The 15,628-nt window shown below is 50.2% G+C and overlaps 1 protein-coding gene across 1 annotated transcript in view; it reads left to right on the top strand.

Moving 5' to 3' along the window:
• Positions 1-15,628, top strand: part of DYNC1H1 (dynein cytoplasmic 1 heavy chain 1) — a 65,088-nt gene that overhangs the window by 32,049 nt on the left and 17,411 nt on the right. Inside the window, exons 24-43 of the mRNA XM_033108116.1 lie at positions 724-889; positions 970-1,158; positions 1,243-1,437; positions 2,016-2,298; positions 2,547-2,647; positions 3,281-3,440; positions 4,473-4,716; positions 4,881-5,064; positions 5,313-5,525; positions 5,756-5,994; positions 6,187-6,343; positions 8,335-8,562; positions 8,956-9,186; positions 9,360-9,500; positions 9,724-9,957; positions 10,046-10,252; positions 10,343-10,464; positions 10,922-11,087; positions 12,039-12,202; positions 14,099-14,228. Coding sequence (XP_032964007.1) covers positions 724-889; positions 970-1,158; positions 1,243-1,437; positions 2,016-2,298; positions 2,547-2,647; positions 3,281-3,440; positions 4,473-4,716; positions 4,881-5,064; positions 5,313-5,525; positions 5,756-5,994; positions 6,187-6,343; positions 8,335-8,562; positions 8,956-9,186; positions 9,360-9,500; positions 9,724-9,957; positions 10,046-10,252; positions 10,343-10,464; positions 10,922-11,087; positions 12,039-12,202; positions 14,099-14,228 — 3,754 coding nt within the window. The remainder of the gene's footprint in view (positions 1-723; positions 890-969; positions 1,159-1,242; positions 1,438-2,015; positions 2,299-2,546; positions 2,648-3,280; positions 3,441-4,472; positions 4,717-4,880; positions 5,065-5,312; positions 5,526-5,755; positions 5,995-6,186; positions 6,344-8,334; positions 8,563-8,955; positions 9,187-9,359; positions 9,501-9,723; positions 9,958-10,045; positions 10,253-10,342; positions 10,465-10,921; positions 11,088-12,038; positions 12,203-14,098; positions 14,229-15,628) is intronic.

Genomic DNA, 15,628 nt, shown 5'->3' with positions numbered 1-15,628 from the left:
TTGTGGAGGGCGCAGCTCACAGTGGCCCATGTGGGGATCGAACCGGCAACCTTGTTGTTAAGAGCACCGTGCTCTAGCCAACTGAGCTAACTGTCCACCCCAAGAGTTGTTTTGAGCTGCACTGAGATGACGTCTCTTCCCTTCCTTTTCAGTTGTGCTATCTTCCAGGCCTCCTCTCTCCCTTCTGGGCCTGTGTGGTGGTTCCTTTTGACAGCAAGGGTCTTGTTACACATAATCCACATAATGAGTACCGTTTCCTTTTCATGCACTGATTTCTGATTCTAACAGATAATCCTTCGTTTTCTATCTGGATTTGTTTATTAAGCTTCATTTAAAATCTCATCCACCCTCCCAGGCAACTTGCATCTTAAAAGTTTAGCTTTGATTATTTTCTAAGTGGCATCTTTTCCTTTTTGGATAGTTTGCTTAGCGTAAATCACAGTTTGCTTAGTGTAAATCACACTGAGTGGCTCAGGTTTTAAAAATGAATTCATGAAGTAAGGTGAATGACGTGAAATTGACTGGCTTCCTCGTTGATGTCTGGTTAATAACTGTGTATGTCTTGCTGGTGCTGGAAGAAACCTGGATGTGATGTGAATCCAGTTGGGAATTGTCCTCCACCGTCCCATCCACTCTGCCTTCCCACAAGTTGAAGTTTGGCCTGGTTCACCCTATTTGTGTTCATGGAACATTTTAGCAATTGGAATGCTGTTTTAAATCTAGGTTCTATTTTGTGGGCGATGAAGATTTGCTTGAAATCATTGGAAACAGCAAGAATGTAGCTAAATTACAGAAACACTTTAAGAAAATGTTTGCTGGAGTTTCGAGCATCATTCTGAACGAGGATAACTCTGTCGTCTTGGGCATTTCATCCCGTGAAGGAGAGGAGGTAGTTAAATTATGTTTGTAACCTTGAAAACTTCTCCCCCATTTTTGTATATCTTAGTTCTTAAATTTCACTTATTTCAGGTTATGTTTAAAACTCCCGTGTCGATTACTGAGCATCCCAAAATCAATGAATGGCTCACGCTGGTAGAAAAGGAGATGAGAGTCACGCTGGCTAAGCTTCTGGCTGAGGCTGTTACGGAAGTTGAAATTTTTGGTAAAGCAACTTCAATTGACCCAAACACCTACATCACTTGGATTGACAAATACCAGGTAACGTAGAAGGAAGTGGGGAGGGCTAACGAGAAAGGCACTGCTGACCTGTGCAGTGACCCTTTTGGGTCTCGTGTCTTCCAGGCCCAGCTTGTGGTCTTGTCAGCCCAGATAGCCTGGTCTGAAAACGTGGAGACGGCGCTGAGCAGCATCGGGGGAAGCGGCGATGCGGCGCCCTTGCACTCCGTGCTCAGCAACGTGGAGGTCACGCTCAACGTGCTGGCCGACTCGGTCCTCATGGAACAGCCCACGCTCCGGAGGCGGAAGCTGGAGCACTTGGTGAGTCCCGTGCCCAACTCATTCCTCTCTGTAGGCTCTTGTGCCTTCAGCTCAGCGGTGAAATCACCCTTGAGAAGTATTCTCATTGATGTTAAGAAAGAAAAGTAGACGGTGTGGATAGGCCCTGGGGTGGGTATTTGGCTCTGTTCCTGTTGAAAGATAATCTTGGTGCAATATAGAAGTTAGGCGACATCCTGGTAAGAAGGGAGTGGCAACCGTGATCAGGACCTTTCACTCCTCATCACCTTCCCAAAGGGGCGGGAGCTCGGCCCGGCCCCGAGCCACAGCACCTGGACTGGGCTTTGCGCTCCCTGCACAGAGCCTGTTTGGACAGCCAGCTGTTCTCCCATCACGTTTTACGTTTGTTGCAGCTTTTACTTAGTAAGGTGGTTTTGGGTTTGCTGCAGCTCTTGAGGCTAATTAATTGCACTGCACAAACAGCATTTCTAAATGAATTTGCCACCTGAAGTGCAGTTAAGAAAACCCGGGCTCTCCATTGAGGTCTAATAATCCACAAACCCACTGAAAGCACTGCAATGCTGGAGTTTGTGGTAAACTCTCATGGGGACTTTCTTCAGATTACAGAGCTGGTTCACCAGAGAGACGTGACAAGGTCCTTGATCAGAAGCAAGATCGACAACAGCAAGTCGTTTGAGTGGCTCAGCCAGATGCGGTTTTACTTCGACCCGAAGCAGACGGATGTGTTGCAGCAGTTGTCCATCCAGATGGCGAATGCCAAGTTCAACTATGGCTTTGAGTACCTGGGTGTGCAGGACAAGCTGGTGCAGACTCCCCTCACCGACCGTTGCTACTTGACCATGACACAGGCTCTGGAGGCTAGGCTGGGCGGGTCCCCCTTCGGTGAGTTATACCGCAAACCTGGACAGGTGCAGTCTGACAGCAGATTTACTTCTCGGGGATTAAGTAAAGTATTTAATACTATATTTCTTAACTACATGCCTACTGCATTTTAAGAATTTGACATTTGTTTGCATTTATGACATCTGTGTTGGTTTTTTTAAATGAATTGCCTTTTACAGTACAGCTACAGCTATCTTCCCAGCTGAGTGCTAGACTTGGGCACTGACTGACTTATCTTCGTGTGACAGGGCCCGCTGGGACTGGGAAGACCGAGTCTGTCAAAGCCCTTGGCCATCAGCTGGGACGCTTTGTTCTAGTTTTCAACTGTGATGAAACCTTTGATTTCCAGGTGAGGAGCTCTGTGAGATCCACCCCAGATCTCACAGTCTGAGAGGGTCAGGTGGGGAACAGTGAGCATGTACCCCTCTACAAGCTGCTGGCCTGGTCGCAGCATGGCCTGATCCTCCAGGGACCAGTGTTGTTTGGAAGTGTGCGCAGTGTCCAACATAAGTGCTTGGCCTTGACTTGAGCTTCATGTTCTCACTGACCTCTCTAGTGTAACATCGTTTTTCTTAAAGGACAGTTTGTGAAAGAAATGCTGAGTGCCTGCACGTGGCAATAAACAGATGTTAATGGAAAAGATTTTTTTAATCAGCAAAAGTGATAGAATGAAAGTAACAGCTTTGTCATTAGATTTGGGGCACAGGAGGAAAAGTATGATGCGCTGCATCTATAGCTAAGTCACTTGTTCGTGAAGCACTTGCTGTGTGTAGGCGTGGCCTCGCCTCACCTGTGAATCTAATTTCACCTTCACAGCCACCTGGGTGGGGGCTGGTATTATGCTCACTTCAGAGATGAGCAGATGTCAGTTCCAAGTAGAGACTTGCCCAAGGGCAGACAGACAGACGGCCCGAGCCAGGATTGGAGCCCTGTGAAGTCAGTGCTGAGGCAGATGGCTTTAGCTCCTCTCTGTCCATCTCAGGCGATGGGGCGGATCTTCGTGGGCCTTTGCCAAGTGGGCGCGTGGGGCTGCTTTGATGAGTTCAACCGGCTGGAGGAGCGGATGCTGTCGGCCGTGTCCCAGCAGGTGCAGTGCATCCAGGAGGCGCTGCGCGAGCACTCCAACCCCAGCCTCGACAGGGGTAAGATTCCTCTGCTCCAGCGGCTGCTCGGGGGGCGGAGGAAAATCCCACGGGGCACTATGGCCACCTCTCGGTTAGAAATGAGTGAGCAGGTCATTTAGCTCCTGGGGCTGACTGTTGCAGGCAGGATGGTGATCCTGAGTGCAGATGCAAGGGACCCCCAGGCATTTTGTCCTCCTCACCCCAGAGCAGTCCTTCTGGGCAGTCCAGAGTCCTATGTGTACCCCCTCTCCCCCCACAGCACCTGCCCCAAAATGAGGGTTGGGCCGATGGGGGCCCTCGGTGCTCCCCACCTCCTCCCCTAAAAGCCAGCCTTCCTCGCCACCTGTTTGGCCAGTGCTCTTCCATGCAGCTCTGGGAATGAGCCCTCGGTCATGACAGGCGTGAGGTGGAAGCAGGTGGGGTGCTGGAGGAAGGGACCCCATCAATGGATCGGTATTGGATAATTTATGTGCACTTTAACTTTTAACATTTCCTTTTATTCCGTAATAATAGTAATTTGTCTGCCAATTTGCCAGACCTAAATAAAACAAAAGGAGTATCAACCAAAACAATACCTGTGTGCTCCGTATTCTCTTATGGAGAAACACTATCCCCAAATGACTTGGAATTATGGCTTTTTAATGATCCTAGGAAAGGCTAATTTTCGTGATCTAAGCCTGTCAGTTGTGTCACAGCATTGATTTTTCATTTCTGCAACAGATTTTTCATTTCTGATTTTTCATTTCTGCAAGAGTCATTGGACTGACTCCATTTGTAGTCTTGCATTGAACCTGTGACACAATACGGCACCACCAGATAGTGGGTTTCCTGCCCCTGCTGACGTCATCTATTACATAATCAGACACTTGCGTGTAGGTGAGGGTGGCCGTGCCCGGTGAGTGCCTACGAAAAGGCCACCACGCCGCTCCCCTGCAGCTCTGGGCTCCGGGCTGCGAGGCCAGCAGAGAAATGGGTGCTGGGTGATTTTAGGAAGATTTTTAAAATAGGTGTTTGCACATCATGAGTCCTAACGCCTTCATCCGATTTTAGCCGCTGCCCCCATTACCTGTGAGCTGCTGAACAAACAAGTCAAGGTGAGCCCAGACATGGCCATCTTCATCACCATGAACCCCGGCTACGCGGGCAGGTCGAACCTTCCAGACAACCTGAAGAAGCTGTTCCGGAGCTTGGCCATGACCAAACCCGACCGGCAGCTGATCGCCCAGGTCATGCTGTACTCACAGGGCTTCCGCACTGCCGAAGTCCTCGCCAACAAAATCGTCCCGTTCTTCAAGTGAGTGCCTCCGCCACCAGCATCAGTTTCTACCACAGTTGAATGTGCCCGTTGAACGTCTCTCTGTGATTGTGGCACATTTTTCACAGGCTGCTCCCCTTTCTTGACAGCAGACGCTGTTGTGGCCTGAAGCCCTAACCCTAAGAAAACGCTTTCTCTGCTAGGCTGTGTGACGAGCAGCTCTCGTCTCAAAGTCACTACGACTTTGGTCTCCGAGCGCTGAAGAGCGTGCTGGTGAGTGCAGGCAATGTGAAGAGGGAGAGAATTCAGAAGATAAAGCGGGAGAAGGAAGAACGAGGCGAAGTAGTCGATGAAGGGGAAATTGCGGAAAACCTGCCTGAACAAGAGGTCTGTGCGCATGTTCTTTAAATTCACCTGGTCGACGTCCAAGTCGTGCCTGGACTCTGTGCCTTCTCACTGCGACTCACGTTCACTGGAGTGAGGAGCAGAGATTACATTTACACAGTAGATTGAGCGAGTCCGCGGGGGCGCGTGCTGGGTCACACTCTTCACGTAGCAGCGTGTGGGGATGCGGCAGTAACTGTGCGAGCCGGGCTCCCTGCCCCTCGGCGCTCAGTCCCCCTTTCCCCACATAGATTCTGATACAGAGCGTCTGCGAGACGATGGTGCCAAAGCTGGTGGCAGAAGACATCCCTCTGCTCTTCAGTCTCCTGTCGGACGTGTTCCCTGGAGTCCAGTATCACCGCGGTGAGATGACTGCACTTCGAGAGGAGCTGAAGAAAGTGTGTCAGGAAATGTACTTGACATATGGAGATGGAGAAGAAGTTGGCGGCATGTGGGTTGAAAAGGTAACAAGAAGTGTTCTGGTGGCTGCAGCCTCCACAGACCCGCTGGCTGCAGGATAATGACCGTAGGCACCGGGAGGAAATTACATTTGCTAGAACTCTGTCCATGGAAAAATTTCAGTACTTGCCGTTAAGAGTTCATAGCGCACATTTCTTGCTTGTTGACGCGGGGTGTGGCTGAGGAGCCTTGGCCATGCTTTGCGTGGTTGTGATGCTGGTCCTGTCGGCCGCAGGTTCTCCAGCTCTATCAGATCACTCAGATTAACCACGGCCTGATGATGGTGGGGCCGTCGGGCAGCGGGAAGAGCACGGCCTGGCGCGTTCTCCTGAAGGCTCTGGAGAGACTCGAGGGCGTGGAGGGCGTGGCCCACATCATTGACCCCAAGGCCATCAGCAAAGACCACCTTTACGGGACCCTGGACCCCAACACCAGGGAATGGACGGATGGGCTGTTCACGCATGTGCTGAGAAAGTAAGTTCATCTGGATCCATGTTGGCATTTGGTGAACACAGCCCTGGGTGTGCGGGGCTTATACAACAGTGTGTTTCACTTTTCCAACCAAAGTCTGAGCACATTTAAAAATCACCTGAGAAACCCTAGGGCGGGATGTTAAATCTTAACCGTTTTGAGTTAGTCAGCAGCTGCTCAAAACCCTCCTATCAGGATCATAGACAACGTGAGGGGCGAACTGCAGAAGCGCCAGTGGATTGTCTTTGATGGTGACGTGGATCCTGAGTGGGTTGAGAACTTGAACTCGGTGCTGGATGACAACAAGCTGCTAACTCTGCCAAACGGAGAGCGCCTCAGCCTCCCTCCCAATGTAAGTAGCCCTCCTGGGCGTCCTGGACCCAATATTCCAACGTGAAGTTCATGGGCTAGCCGAGTACAGTCTGGAGACAAGCTGCCAGGTTCCAGAGGGTAGCAGGCAGGTGTATAGATAATTTTCAGTCAGAGTCTCTAGAGTTTTTCTGTTCCTGTGGCTGGCAAGAGATATTTCCATAGGCTTTATTAATAACTTTCCACTGTTGAATATTAAGCCTCCCTACAACCCTGTAAGGTGGGGTTGTACTTAGGATTTCTATAGTTGCTGTACATGTGGGAGGGGGCAGAATGAGGAAGCCTCAGGGCTGTCCCCTGTGAACAAGCATTTGGTCCGGGTTCTAGCAGAGCAGGGAGTGTGGGCAGGCCTGCGTGGATTTGCATCATTCTTTGATCCAACGCTTGGGGAGTGCTGTCATATGTCGGCCTCTGTTCTAGGTGCTAAAGGTACAGCAGTAACCAAAATAGCAATACAGTGGTACCTCGGTTTTCGAACATTTCCATTGACGAACATTTCGGTTTACGAACGCCGTAAACCCAGAAGTAAATGCTTCCATTTTCGAACCCCCTCAGAAGTCAAACATGTCACGTGGCTTCCGCTGAGTGCAAGATCCTGAGGCCTAGCTGTAGGCTGTTTCCAAATGTCTCAGAACTTTAACGGTCTTCTGGAACAGATTACATTCGAAAACCGAGGTACCACTGTACCTTCACTCTCCTGAGCTCATAGTCAGCTGAGATGACAGACAAGCATAAGTGGTGAGGGTGCTAAGGAGAGAATGGTGAGAAGTGAAGGTTGCCCTGTGGGAACAGGCGGCCGGAGGCTCTGCTGGGAAGATGGTGGTTTAAGTAGAGACTGAGGGGTGAGGGAGCGAGCCCTGTGGGCTTTGGGGCATCCAGGCCAAGGGCAGGTCGCAGGGGGAGCGGTCTGGGTGTGCCCAGAGTGCGACGACAGTAAGGGGGCAGTTGGCTGGTGTGGAGAGAGCTGGGGGAGGGAAGTGGGTGAGACCACAGAGGAAACGGGGCGATCAGGTCGGGCCTGGGGGGGTCCATGTGAGGATAGGAGCTTGCCCCGCGGTGAGTCAGGAGACACGGGAGAGCCTGGGTCTGGGCGATGCAGCCTGTTTGTTTACAAACACCCCTCTGGCTGCTGTTGGGAGGGCAGCTGAAGAGGGCAGGCGTGGATAAGGAACCGTAGGAGGCTGTGTGGTGCCCCGGGCACAGTGTGGAGATGGGCTAGTGGATTTACAGCTTGTGTGGTGGACTTCGCTGAGGGACTAGAGGCGTGTGTGCGAGCAGGGGGTGGAGCGTGACTCCCAGGGTGTTGGCACAAGAGCTGGTGACATGAGCCTTTATCACAAAGGCTCAACATTGGTGGCTGTCATCACTTCAAAACCAAGCCATGAATGCTTAGTGCCAGTCTGAAAATGTGTACCCACTCAGACGTGAGCTTGATTTGACTTGTCAGGTTCTTTTCTCATAGCCCATCGGCCAGTAGATTCTGTTGTCAGAACAGTTGTCACACAAGGTGTGAGGCACATTAGCCCTGAGGTTAAGGCTCGACTCAGCATGTGGTTTGAATCTCAGCACCACCATCTGCTGGCCGTGGGACCGGGGCAGGTACCCAGCCCCGTGTGTAAGATGAAAACACTGCGGGCCTGCCTCGAGGCCCTGGCAGGAAGACTGAGTGGGCTGCAGTCGGGAGCATGGGCCCAGGGTCCACACGCTGTGTGGTTACTGCTGGCCCCCCTGCAAGGGAGCTCGTTGGTCCTGGTCTCACTGCCGGTCCCAGCATGCACATGGTCTCGCCCAATTTCTTATGGAGAGAGCTTGATGGATGTAGCGATGTGAACTGCAGCTATTTTTACATTTAAACTAAGTACAGAAAAATTAGATTTAACTCGCCCTTTCAGTGTGTATGTAGGTAAAAGAATTTTAACATCCAGGTTTCTACCAACCCTGCATCATGCAATCTGCTTCATGTTTTCTCTCAAGGTGCGAATAATGTTTGAAGTGCAGGACTTGAAATACGCTACCCTGGCCACCGTGTCACGCTGCGGCATGGTCTGGTTCAGCGAGGATGTGCTCAGCACGGACATGATCTTCAACAACTTCCTGGCCCGGCTGCGCAGCATCCCGCTGGACGAAGGGGAGGATGAGGCCCAGCGCCTGCGCAAGGGGAAAGAGGACGAGGGCGAGGAGGCCGCCTCCCCAATGCTGCAGGTTGGGGGGGAGGCGTGGGGGGTGGCGAGGGACATCCCCGAGGGTCTGGGGCGGTCACTGCTGAAGCTAGGCGCTTGGTCGGTCGCTGGGTTTGTCTTACACCGGCTCCTAATTAAGGAAGCCCAGGGTCACAGCAGCTATAGTCAGATGTGCATGGGAAAATGCAAAGGACTCTTGCAGTTAGTCCAGTGTTCCCAGGAAATGTAGCTTTTGAGAACCACCAGGATGAAGGGATGAGGGTTGTTCACTGAAGCGTCATCCTTCATTTTTTAATCCAGAGTTAATTTTCAAAGGTCATGTGATCTGCTCCCAGGCCTTGGTTAGAGTTAGAAGGGATGAAAATAGCTGGGCTTTTTGAAAGGACCTGTTCAGCACCGCTTACTACTCTTGTAGATCCAAAGGGATGCGGCGACCATCATGCAGCCGTATTTCACATCCAACGGCCTGGTCACCAAGGCGCTGGAGCACGCCTTCCAGCTGGAGCACATCATGGACCTGACGCGCCTGCGCTGCCTGGGCTCGCTCTTCTCCATGCTGCACCAGGCCTGCCGCAACGTGGCGCAGTACAACGCCAACCACCCCGACTTCCCCATGCAGCTGGAGCAGCTGGAGCGCTATGTGCAGGTGGGGCCTGACCCCCAGGAGGGGGCGGTTTCACACAGGGCAGGGCGTGGTTCCCTGGCGCCCTGATCCAGAAACACCCACGGGCACCAACCTCAAGCTTAGTGCTGCCGCAAATGACTGTCTTATTGTGGTTGCAACTTTACAAAATGAGACCTTACTTCCTGTTTCAACAGCGGTATCTGGTCTATGCCATTCTCTGGTCCTTGTCTGGGGACAGTCGGCTGAAAATGAGAGCAGAGCTGGGCGAATACATCAGGAGGATCACGACCGTGCCGCTGCCCGCCGCGCCCAACATCCCCATCATTGATTATGAAGTGAGTGCACGAAGCACCGCCTTCCTCCCTTGGTCTCTGGGGTAATTCCGCCTGCAGCCACGTCACCATGGACTTGGACGTAATCCTTCCGTTTCATAAAAGCAGTTTATCCTTTTGGTTTTATGCAGTCCAGGGAGTGCAGATTAACTTGAAAGTTCTGATTTGTATGAAAGTGAGGAGGCACGTGGGCCCCGAGTGACCACTCCCCCATCCCTGTGTGCAGGTGTCCATCAGTGGGGAGTGGTCGCCGTGGCAGGCCAAGGTGCCTCAGATCGAAGTGGAGACGCACAAGGTAGCAGCCCCCGACGTCGTCGTGCCCACCTTGGACACGGTCCGCCACGAAGCCCTCTTGTACACCTGGCTGGCCGAGCACAAGCCGCTGGTCTTGTGCGGCCCCCCTGGGTCCGGCAAGACCATGACTCTCTTCAGTGCCCTCCGGGCCTTGCCCGACATGGAGGTAAAGGGGCCGGGAGGTGGGCAGCGGGCTCTGGTGGTCAAATGCGGGGCCAGCCCTGTGATACCTGATTTGTTCCTTCCTTTTCAAGGTTGTGGGTCTGAACTTCTCAAGTGCTACGACTCCAGAGCTCCTGCTGAAGACTTTCGACCACTACTGCGAGTACAGGCGCACACCTAACGGGGTCGTTTTGGCTCCTGTTCAACTTGGCAAGTGGCTGGTATTATTCTGTGATGAAATCAACTTGCCAGACATGGATAAGTACGGGACACAGAGGGTCATATCTTTCATCAGACAGGTTTGTTTATGTCCTTGAGCCCCCTTGTCCACCCCCCACGTTCCTTGTTCACATTTGCTCCTGACATGTGACACTCCTGCTTTCCCACAGATGGTGGAGCATGGAGGCTTTTACCGAACCTCAGATCAAACCTGGGTGAAGCTGGAGAGGATCCAGTTTGTCGGGGCCTGTAACCCACCCACAGATCCTGGGAGAAAGCCCCTCTCTCACAGGTACCAATGCTCTGTGTCTTCTCTGCCCTTGCCCACCAGTTCCAGGCTGGCTGTAAACACAGCACGACACAAATCTGGGTTTAATTCTAAAAAGGTAACAATAATGCTTATAGTGTCCCTCCTGGGTTACTGGCCCTGTGCTTTAATACTAGGAAACACACTTGAAAATAAAAGCATTTTCTTGGACAGAAGTGAAGTGCCCCCAGAGCTGTGTGCAAGGCCAAGATGAGACTGAAATAAGCCTGCATTATTTTCCCTACCTTGCTTGAATCTTTTTCAAGCGTTTTGCATCTACCATTGTGCCAGACCTGTCCTGGGCAGGCTGTGTGGCCTCAGGTGACTGACATGCCGCCTGTGGAGGTGGGTGAGGAAGCACCTCGAGTCCGGGCCCAGAACGGGGCTGTGCTCGGACGCACTGCTCTTCCCAGGAGGGACTGAGCTGGCTGTCCTGGCACAGGTTCTTGCGTCACGTGCCTGTGGTGTACGTGGATTATCCGGGGCCCGCCTCCCTGACACAGATCTACGGCACCTTCAACCGGGCCATGCTGCGGCTCATCCCGTCGCTGCGCACGTACGCCGAGCCACTGACCGCTGCCATGGTGGAGTTCTACACCATGTCTCAGGTAGGCGACCCTGCCCTCTAGCCATCCAAGAACTCTGTGGAAACATTGAGCCTTTCTCCAGAGTCCGCCATCCAATCATTCCCTGCCCGGGTTTTGCGACTGTGAGCATTTCCGTGCTCACTCCTGCCGTCCTCATCCCTGCACGTGTACACAACCTAATTTCCTTTAGGAAATCGGGACTGTACTGTGCAGTTTGCAAAAGGACACGTGCACTTGTTTCAATAGTACAGGTGTGAGCATCTGATTATTCTCCTGCAGTGTTTGTACTGACTGACTGCCTGTTGACTGGTTACACTCCCACCAGCAATGCTTCCTTCCCTGTATCTTCGTTAACATTTTAACAGTATTTAAAAAGGTCTTTGCCCACTGAGTGAACAGAAGTGGTTCTCATTTGCATTTCTTTGTGAAGGCTTCTCACTTTAGCCCTTTAACAAGGGGTCACATGAGAGAACTGGGGGATTTTCCACTGATCCTCCATCTGGCTCCTAGGGCTTTGTGAGCACTGTCAGTATATTGCAAATATTTTTTCCAGTATTTGCTTTTAATTTTATGTAATGGCAGGTTTTTTTCCTACAGAATTTTTTATGTCATCGGTGTAAATCTTTTTCTTTAATTATTTCTGCTTTTGAAATCATGCTTAGAAGGCTCTCTTTCAACTTAGGAGTTAGATTTTTTTTTTCTCCCTAGCCCGTGACTCAACTCAGGGTTAGATTTTTTAAAAATATTTTCAGAAGAATTTTCTTGTAGTTTCATTTTTTTTTTTTCAACATAAAATGAGCAACTTGGATCTAATTTTGCTGGACAGTTGTCCTGGTGGTTTCAACATTTAATTCATCCTTAAATATTCCAGAGTCTAGATTCTTTATTTTTAATATAAAAATGTTACACAGCATTTACCTTTTTATGTCATGAGAGATTTACATGTAATTTCCATTTTTCCAACTTCTGCAGGAAAGATTCACTCAGGACACACAGCCCCACTATATCTATTCCCCCCGTGAAATGACCAGGTGGGTGCGTGGCATCTTTGAGGCCCTGAGACCTCTGGAGACTCTGCCTGTGGAAGGCCTCATTCGGATTTGGGCACATGAAGCCCTCCGTCTCTTCCAAGACAGGTAAAACCAAGGGTCCACTTAGCCCCAGGTCCCCTACTTCCGACCTTCTGAGTTCGGGTCAGTGTGTGGCTGGCCTGCCCACGCGGGCGCCAGGCTGTGAGGGGCATGGGAGGGAACAGAGGTGGCGAGGGCAGCCTTGCGTCTGGGACTTGATCACAAGCACCCTGGTGAGATGGGGTCACAGTGCCCTGTGACTGCCCACCACTGGTTACCTGCTGTGTGGCCTTGGGCAGAGCACCGCTTTCACAAGGTGGTTAGTCACCTGTGATAACTTTGTCAAAGCACAGAGGTTGGTGGTGAACTGCAGGCCTTCTAACGACTACCTGGGTACGGGTCCCGTTTGACTTTTCCTAGTTAAGTGACCACCCCTAAGCGGAAGAGTTACTAGTGACGAGTGATCAGCACCAATCACAGGTTTGTGGTTTGAGCCACCGTAAGTGTCACAGTAAAAAGCTGAATCTTTTTATCTTTCAAGGAATCTTAAAAACTGTTGACATGTTTTAATCAGAACTTTTTCCTTGCATTCATTTTAGTTCCATTCAATCATTGTTTTAGAATAAATTCTTCATTTTCGTGGCTCTTGCCTTGTCATTCTTTTTTCTTACATGTTTAATTTTATGTATTTTAGCACTGTAGTCCTTCACAGAATTTTAGGCTCAGTTCAGATTAGTTAAATCTAAAAAAGTTAAATTTTTGTTGCTTTAACTACTAATAAACAGCAAATATCAACTGACTTAGTGTTTAATGCAACACCACAGTTTCCTGTTGCAAATCATTTGGGGAAATTTTCTGCCCATGAACCAGGTGCTCAGAGTGGGGGAGGGCAGGGCAGGTCCCCTTGTTCCCCGGGGAGTGCGAGTTTTCCCGAGGTGGCCCGTCTATAGGACACAGTCCCAGTAGGACAAGCTCCTCTGGTCACTGCTCATCTCAGCTGTGGTACGTGGTAGCAGTTAGTTAATAGTTACTCCCTTGGGAGGACCATGGGTAGGTGGTCCCTCCAAACTAAGAAATACGCCATTAGCGGTTATCCCTCTGGACCAGTCACCCGTCTCCAGGGGCTTTTCTCATCCAGGCTTCAAGGAGTCTCGGAACACTGCCTCTTTGTCTATCGCTGGTGTTCAGGCCGGGCTCTGGAGCCACAGAGCCACTTTACAAAGAGCCAGGCTGCACGATGTGGGAGGCAAGGCAGAGCAGGGCCACTAGCCCTGCAAGCCCTATTTCTATCTCTTGTTTTGGGTTCTCCCACTTTAAAAGTGTTGTCTTTTTGTTGTTATGTGAGCTACCTTCACTGTCCGTTTTTGCTTTTGTTTTAATTTAAAAGAAGAGTTTTGAGCTACAAAATACCAGAGCAAACTTGGTTGGATTCCAGTGTAGCCCTGGCAGTTGTGCGTCTCAGCTCTCTGGGCTGTAGTACCTGGGTGCCTTCACTAGACCTTCAGCTGGAAGCCTGCTGGGTGTACCGTATAGTCAGCTTCTCAGAGGCCCCCCCACCCTGTAGGGCAGTCGGTCTTACCTGCCTTCCCTGCCCTGCCTCCAAAGCCGTACAGCCTGCAGTCCTTATTTCTGTGCCCTTGGTGCCCCAATACTCAGAACATGTATATTAAGCAAGCTTAGAAGTGAAGCAAACTTTCATTTTTTAAATCAATGTGATCGAACCTTTTTAGGGGAATTTCTTTAAGGGTAGTCGTGCCATAGTTCTGAGGGTCTTTATATTTCATGTTAAAATTTTGGATTGCTTAAGCTGTTTTAAGTTCAGAGTCTTAGGTTCTTCCATCCGTGGAAAAGGTTTCTGGCAGAGGCGATTCCAGCCCTTGGAATAGCTGCACACAGCACACCTGGTGTTCTCTCACCACGGCCTCCAGGACTCAGAGGCGTCCACTGCTCTTCTCCCGACAGGCTTGTGGGGGACGAGGAGCGGCGCTGGACAGACGAGAACATCGACATGGTGGCCCTGAAGCACTTCCCCAACATCGACAAGGAGAAGGCCATGGGCCGGCCCATCCTCTACAGCAACTGGCTGTCAAAGGTGACGCGGCCCTGCACTCAGAGCTGCCTTCTGTCCTGTAGTTAGGGTTCTCTTGAAACCAAAATACCTCTTTTGGAAGTGCTCTGTAACGAGCTGTCATCGTAGGCATGACGATGGCCTGTGTAGTTACAGCCATTGATCATTTGGGGTAGAAAATCCCAGGGCTCTGGCTGGCTGACTGGCTGTGTGCTTCTTACGCCCGTGTGCTGGTCACTCCCACCAGTGGACGAGGTGGCTTTGGCGGGTTTGCAATGAAAGAAGTCCCCCACCCCTTTGCTTTCATTTCCCTCACGCTAAAAATGGGGTAATTGTGAGTAATTTGTGTGAAAATGTTTCACATGCTAAAATACTAAAGGTGACATTTCCAGAAGAGCCGTGAGTTGTCCTTTTCTCTGAAAAAGAGATCGGAACGTTTTAGTAAGTTACAGTCTTGCTATGCATTTCATTCAGTACACTCCTGATACAGGGCGAAGTAAAATCTTCCTTTCAGGAGCTCAGGGTCTACAAGGGGAGAGGCAGATGGACATGGCTCAGTCTGGGGAGAGATCTCGGTAGAGCTGACCCCTGCGTTGGGTCTTGAAGGGTTCGAAGGCCTTCTTCTGAGTGTCTAAAGTGCAAGCCAGGCAGAGGGCCCCACAGAAGCAAAGGCATGGTAGCCAGGAAATGGCAAGGCAGGTTTCCTCTGTGTTACTACAATTTTCATTTCTATTTATTTCTGGACTCTAGATACTCATCTTTCATCATTGATAGGCAACATCGTCTCCCAGTGGCTTTCTTTTCACTCTCTTTATAGTGACTTTTGAAAAACAGTTGTTCTTGAAGATATATCATTTACATCTGTTAGTAATTTTGTGTATGAAGTGAGTTTTTTTTCCTGTGGACATCATTGTCCAGTGCTGTTTGCTGAATGGCCCTTTACTCTGAAGTGTCACTCTGTCATACTAGGCTTCCCTAGGCGTGGGTTTATTTCCAAGTTCTGTCCTATTGATCTATCACTTCCTGTGCAAACCACATAGCCTCGATTACAGCCATAAGTCTATGTGACAGGATAGGTCCTCACAACTGGTTCTTTAGGGAGAACTCGACCATTTGGGCCCTTTCCACTTCCAAATGAAAGTTAGAATTGGTTTGTCAAGTTGCACCAAAGCAACCACTGCCTTCCATTGTTGAGATTTTGAGTGGGATTACATTGATTTTCGATGTCAGTTTGGATGGAAGTGACACTTCTACAGTAGTGTGTATTTTTCTCCATGTTCATTGTATATCTCTTCAGTTATTTAGGTTTTCTGTGATGTCCTTCAGTGAAATTCAGTTTTCTCTATAAAGATTTTCCATGTTTTTTGATCCAGTTCTAGTTAACTTAGTTTTTTTTTTTTTTTTTGCTCTGTTGTAAATGATAC

Source organism: Rhinolophus ferrumequinum, chromosome 6 (genome assembly GCF_004115265.2).
Source record: "Rhinolophus ferrumequinum isolate MPI-CBG mRhiFer1 chromosome 6, mRhiFer1_v1.p, whole genome shotgun sequence".
NCBI lineage: Eukaryota > Metazoa > Chordata > Mammalia > Chiroptera > Rhinolophidae > Rhinolophus > Rhinolophus ferrumequinum.
This window is presented reverse-complemented; position numbering and strand designations above follow the sequence as displayed.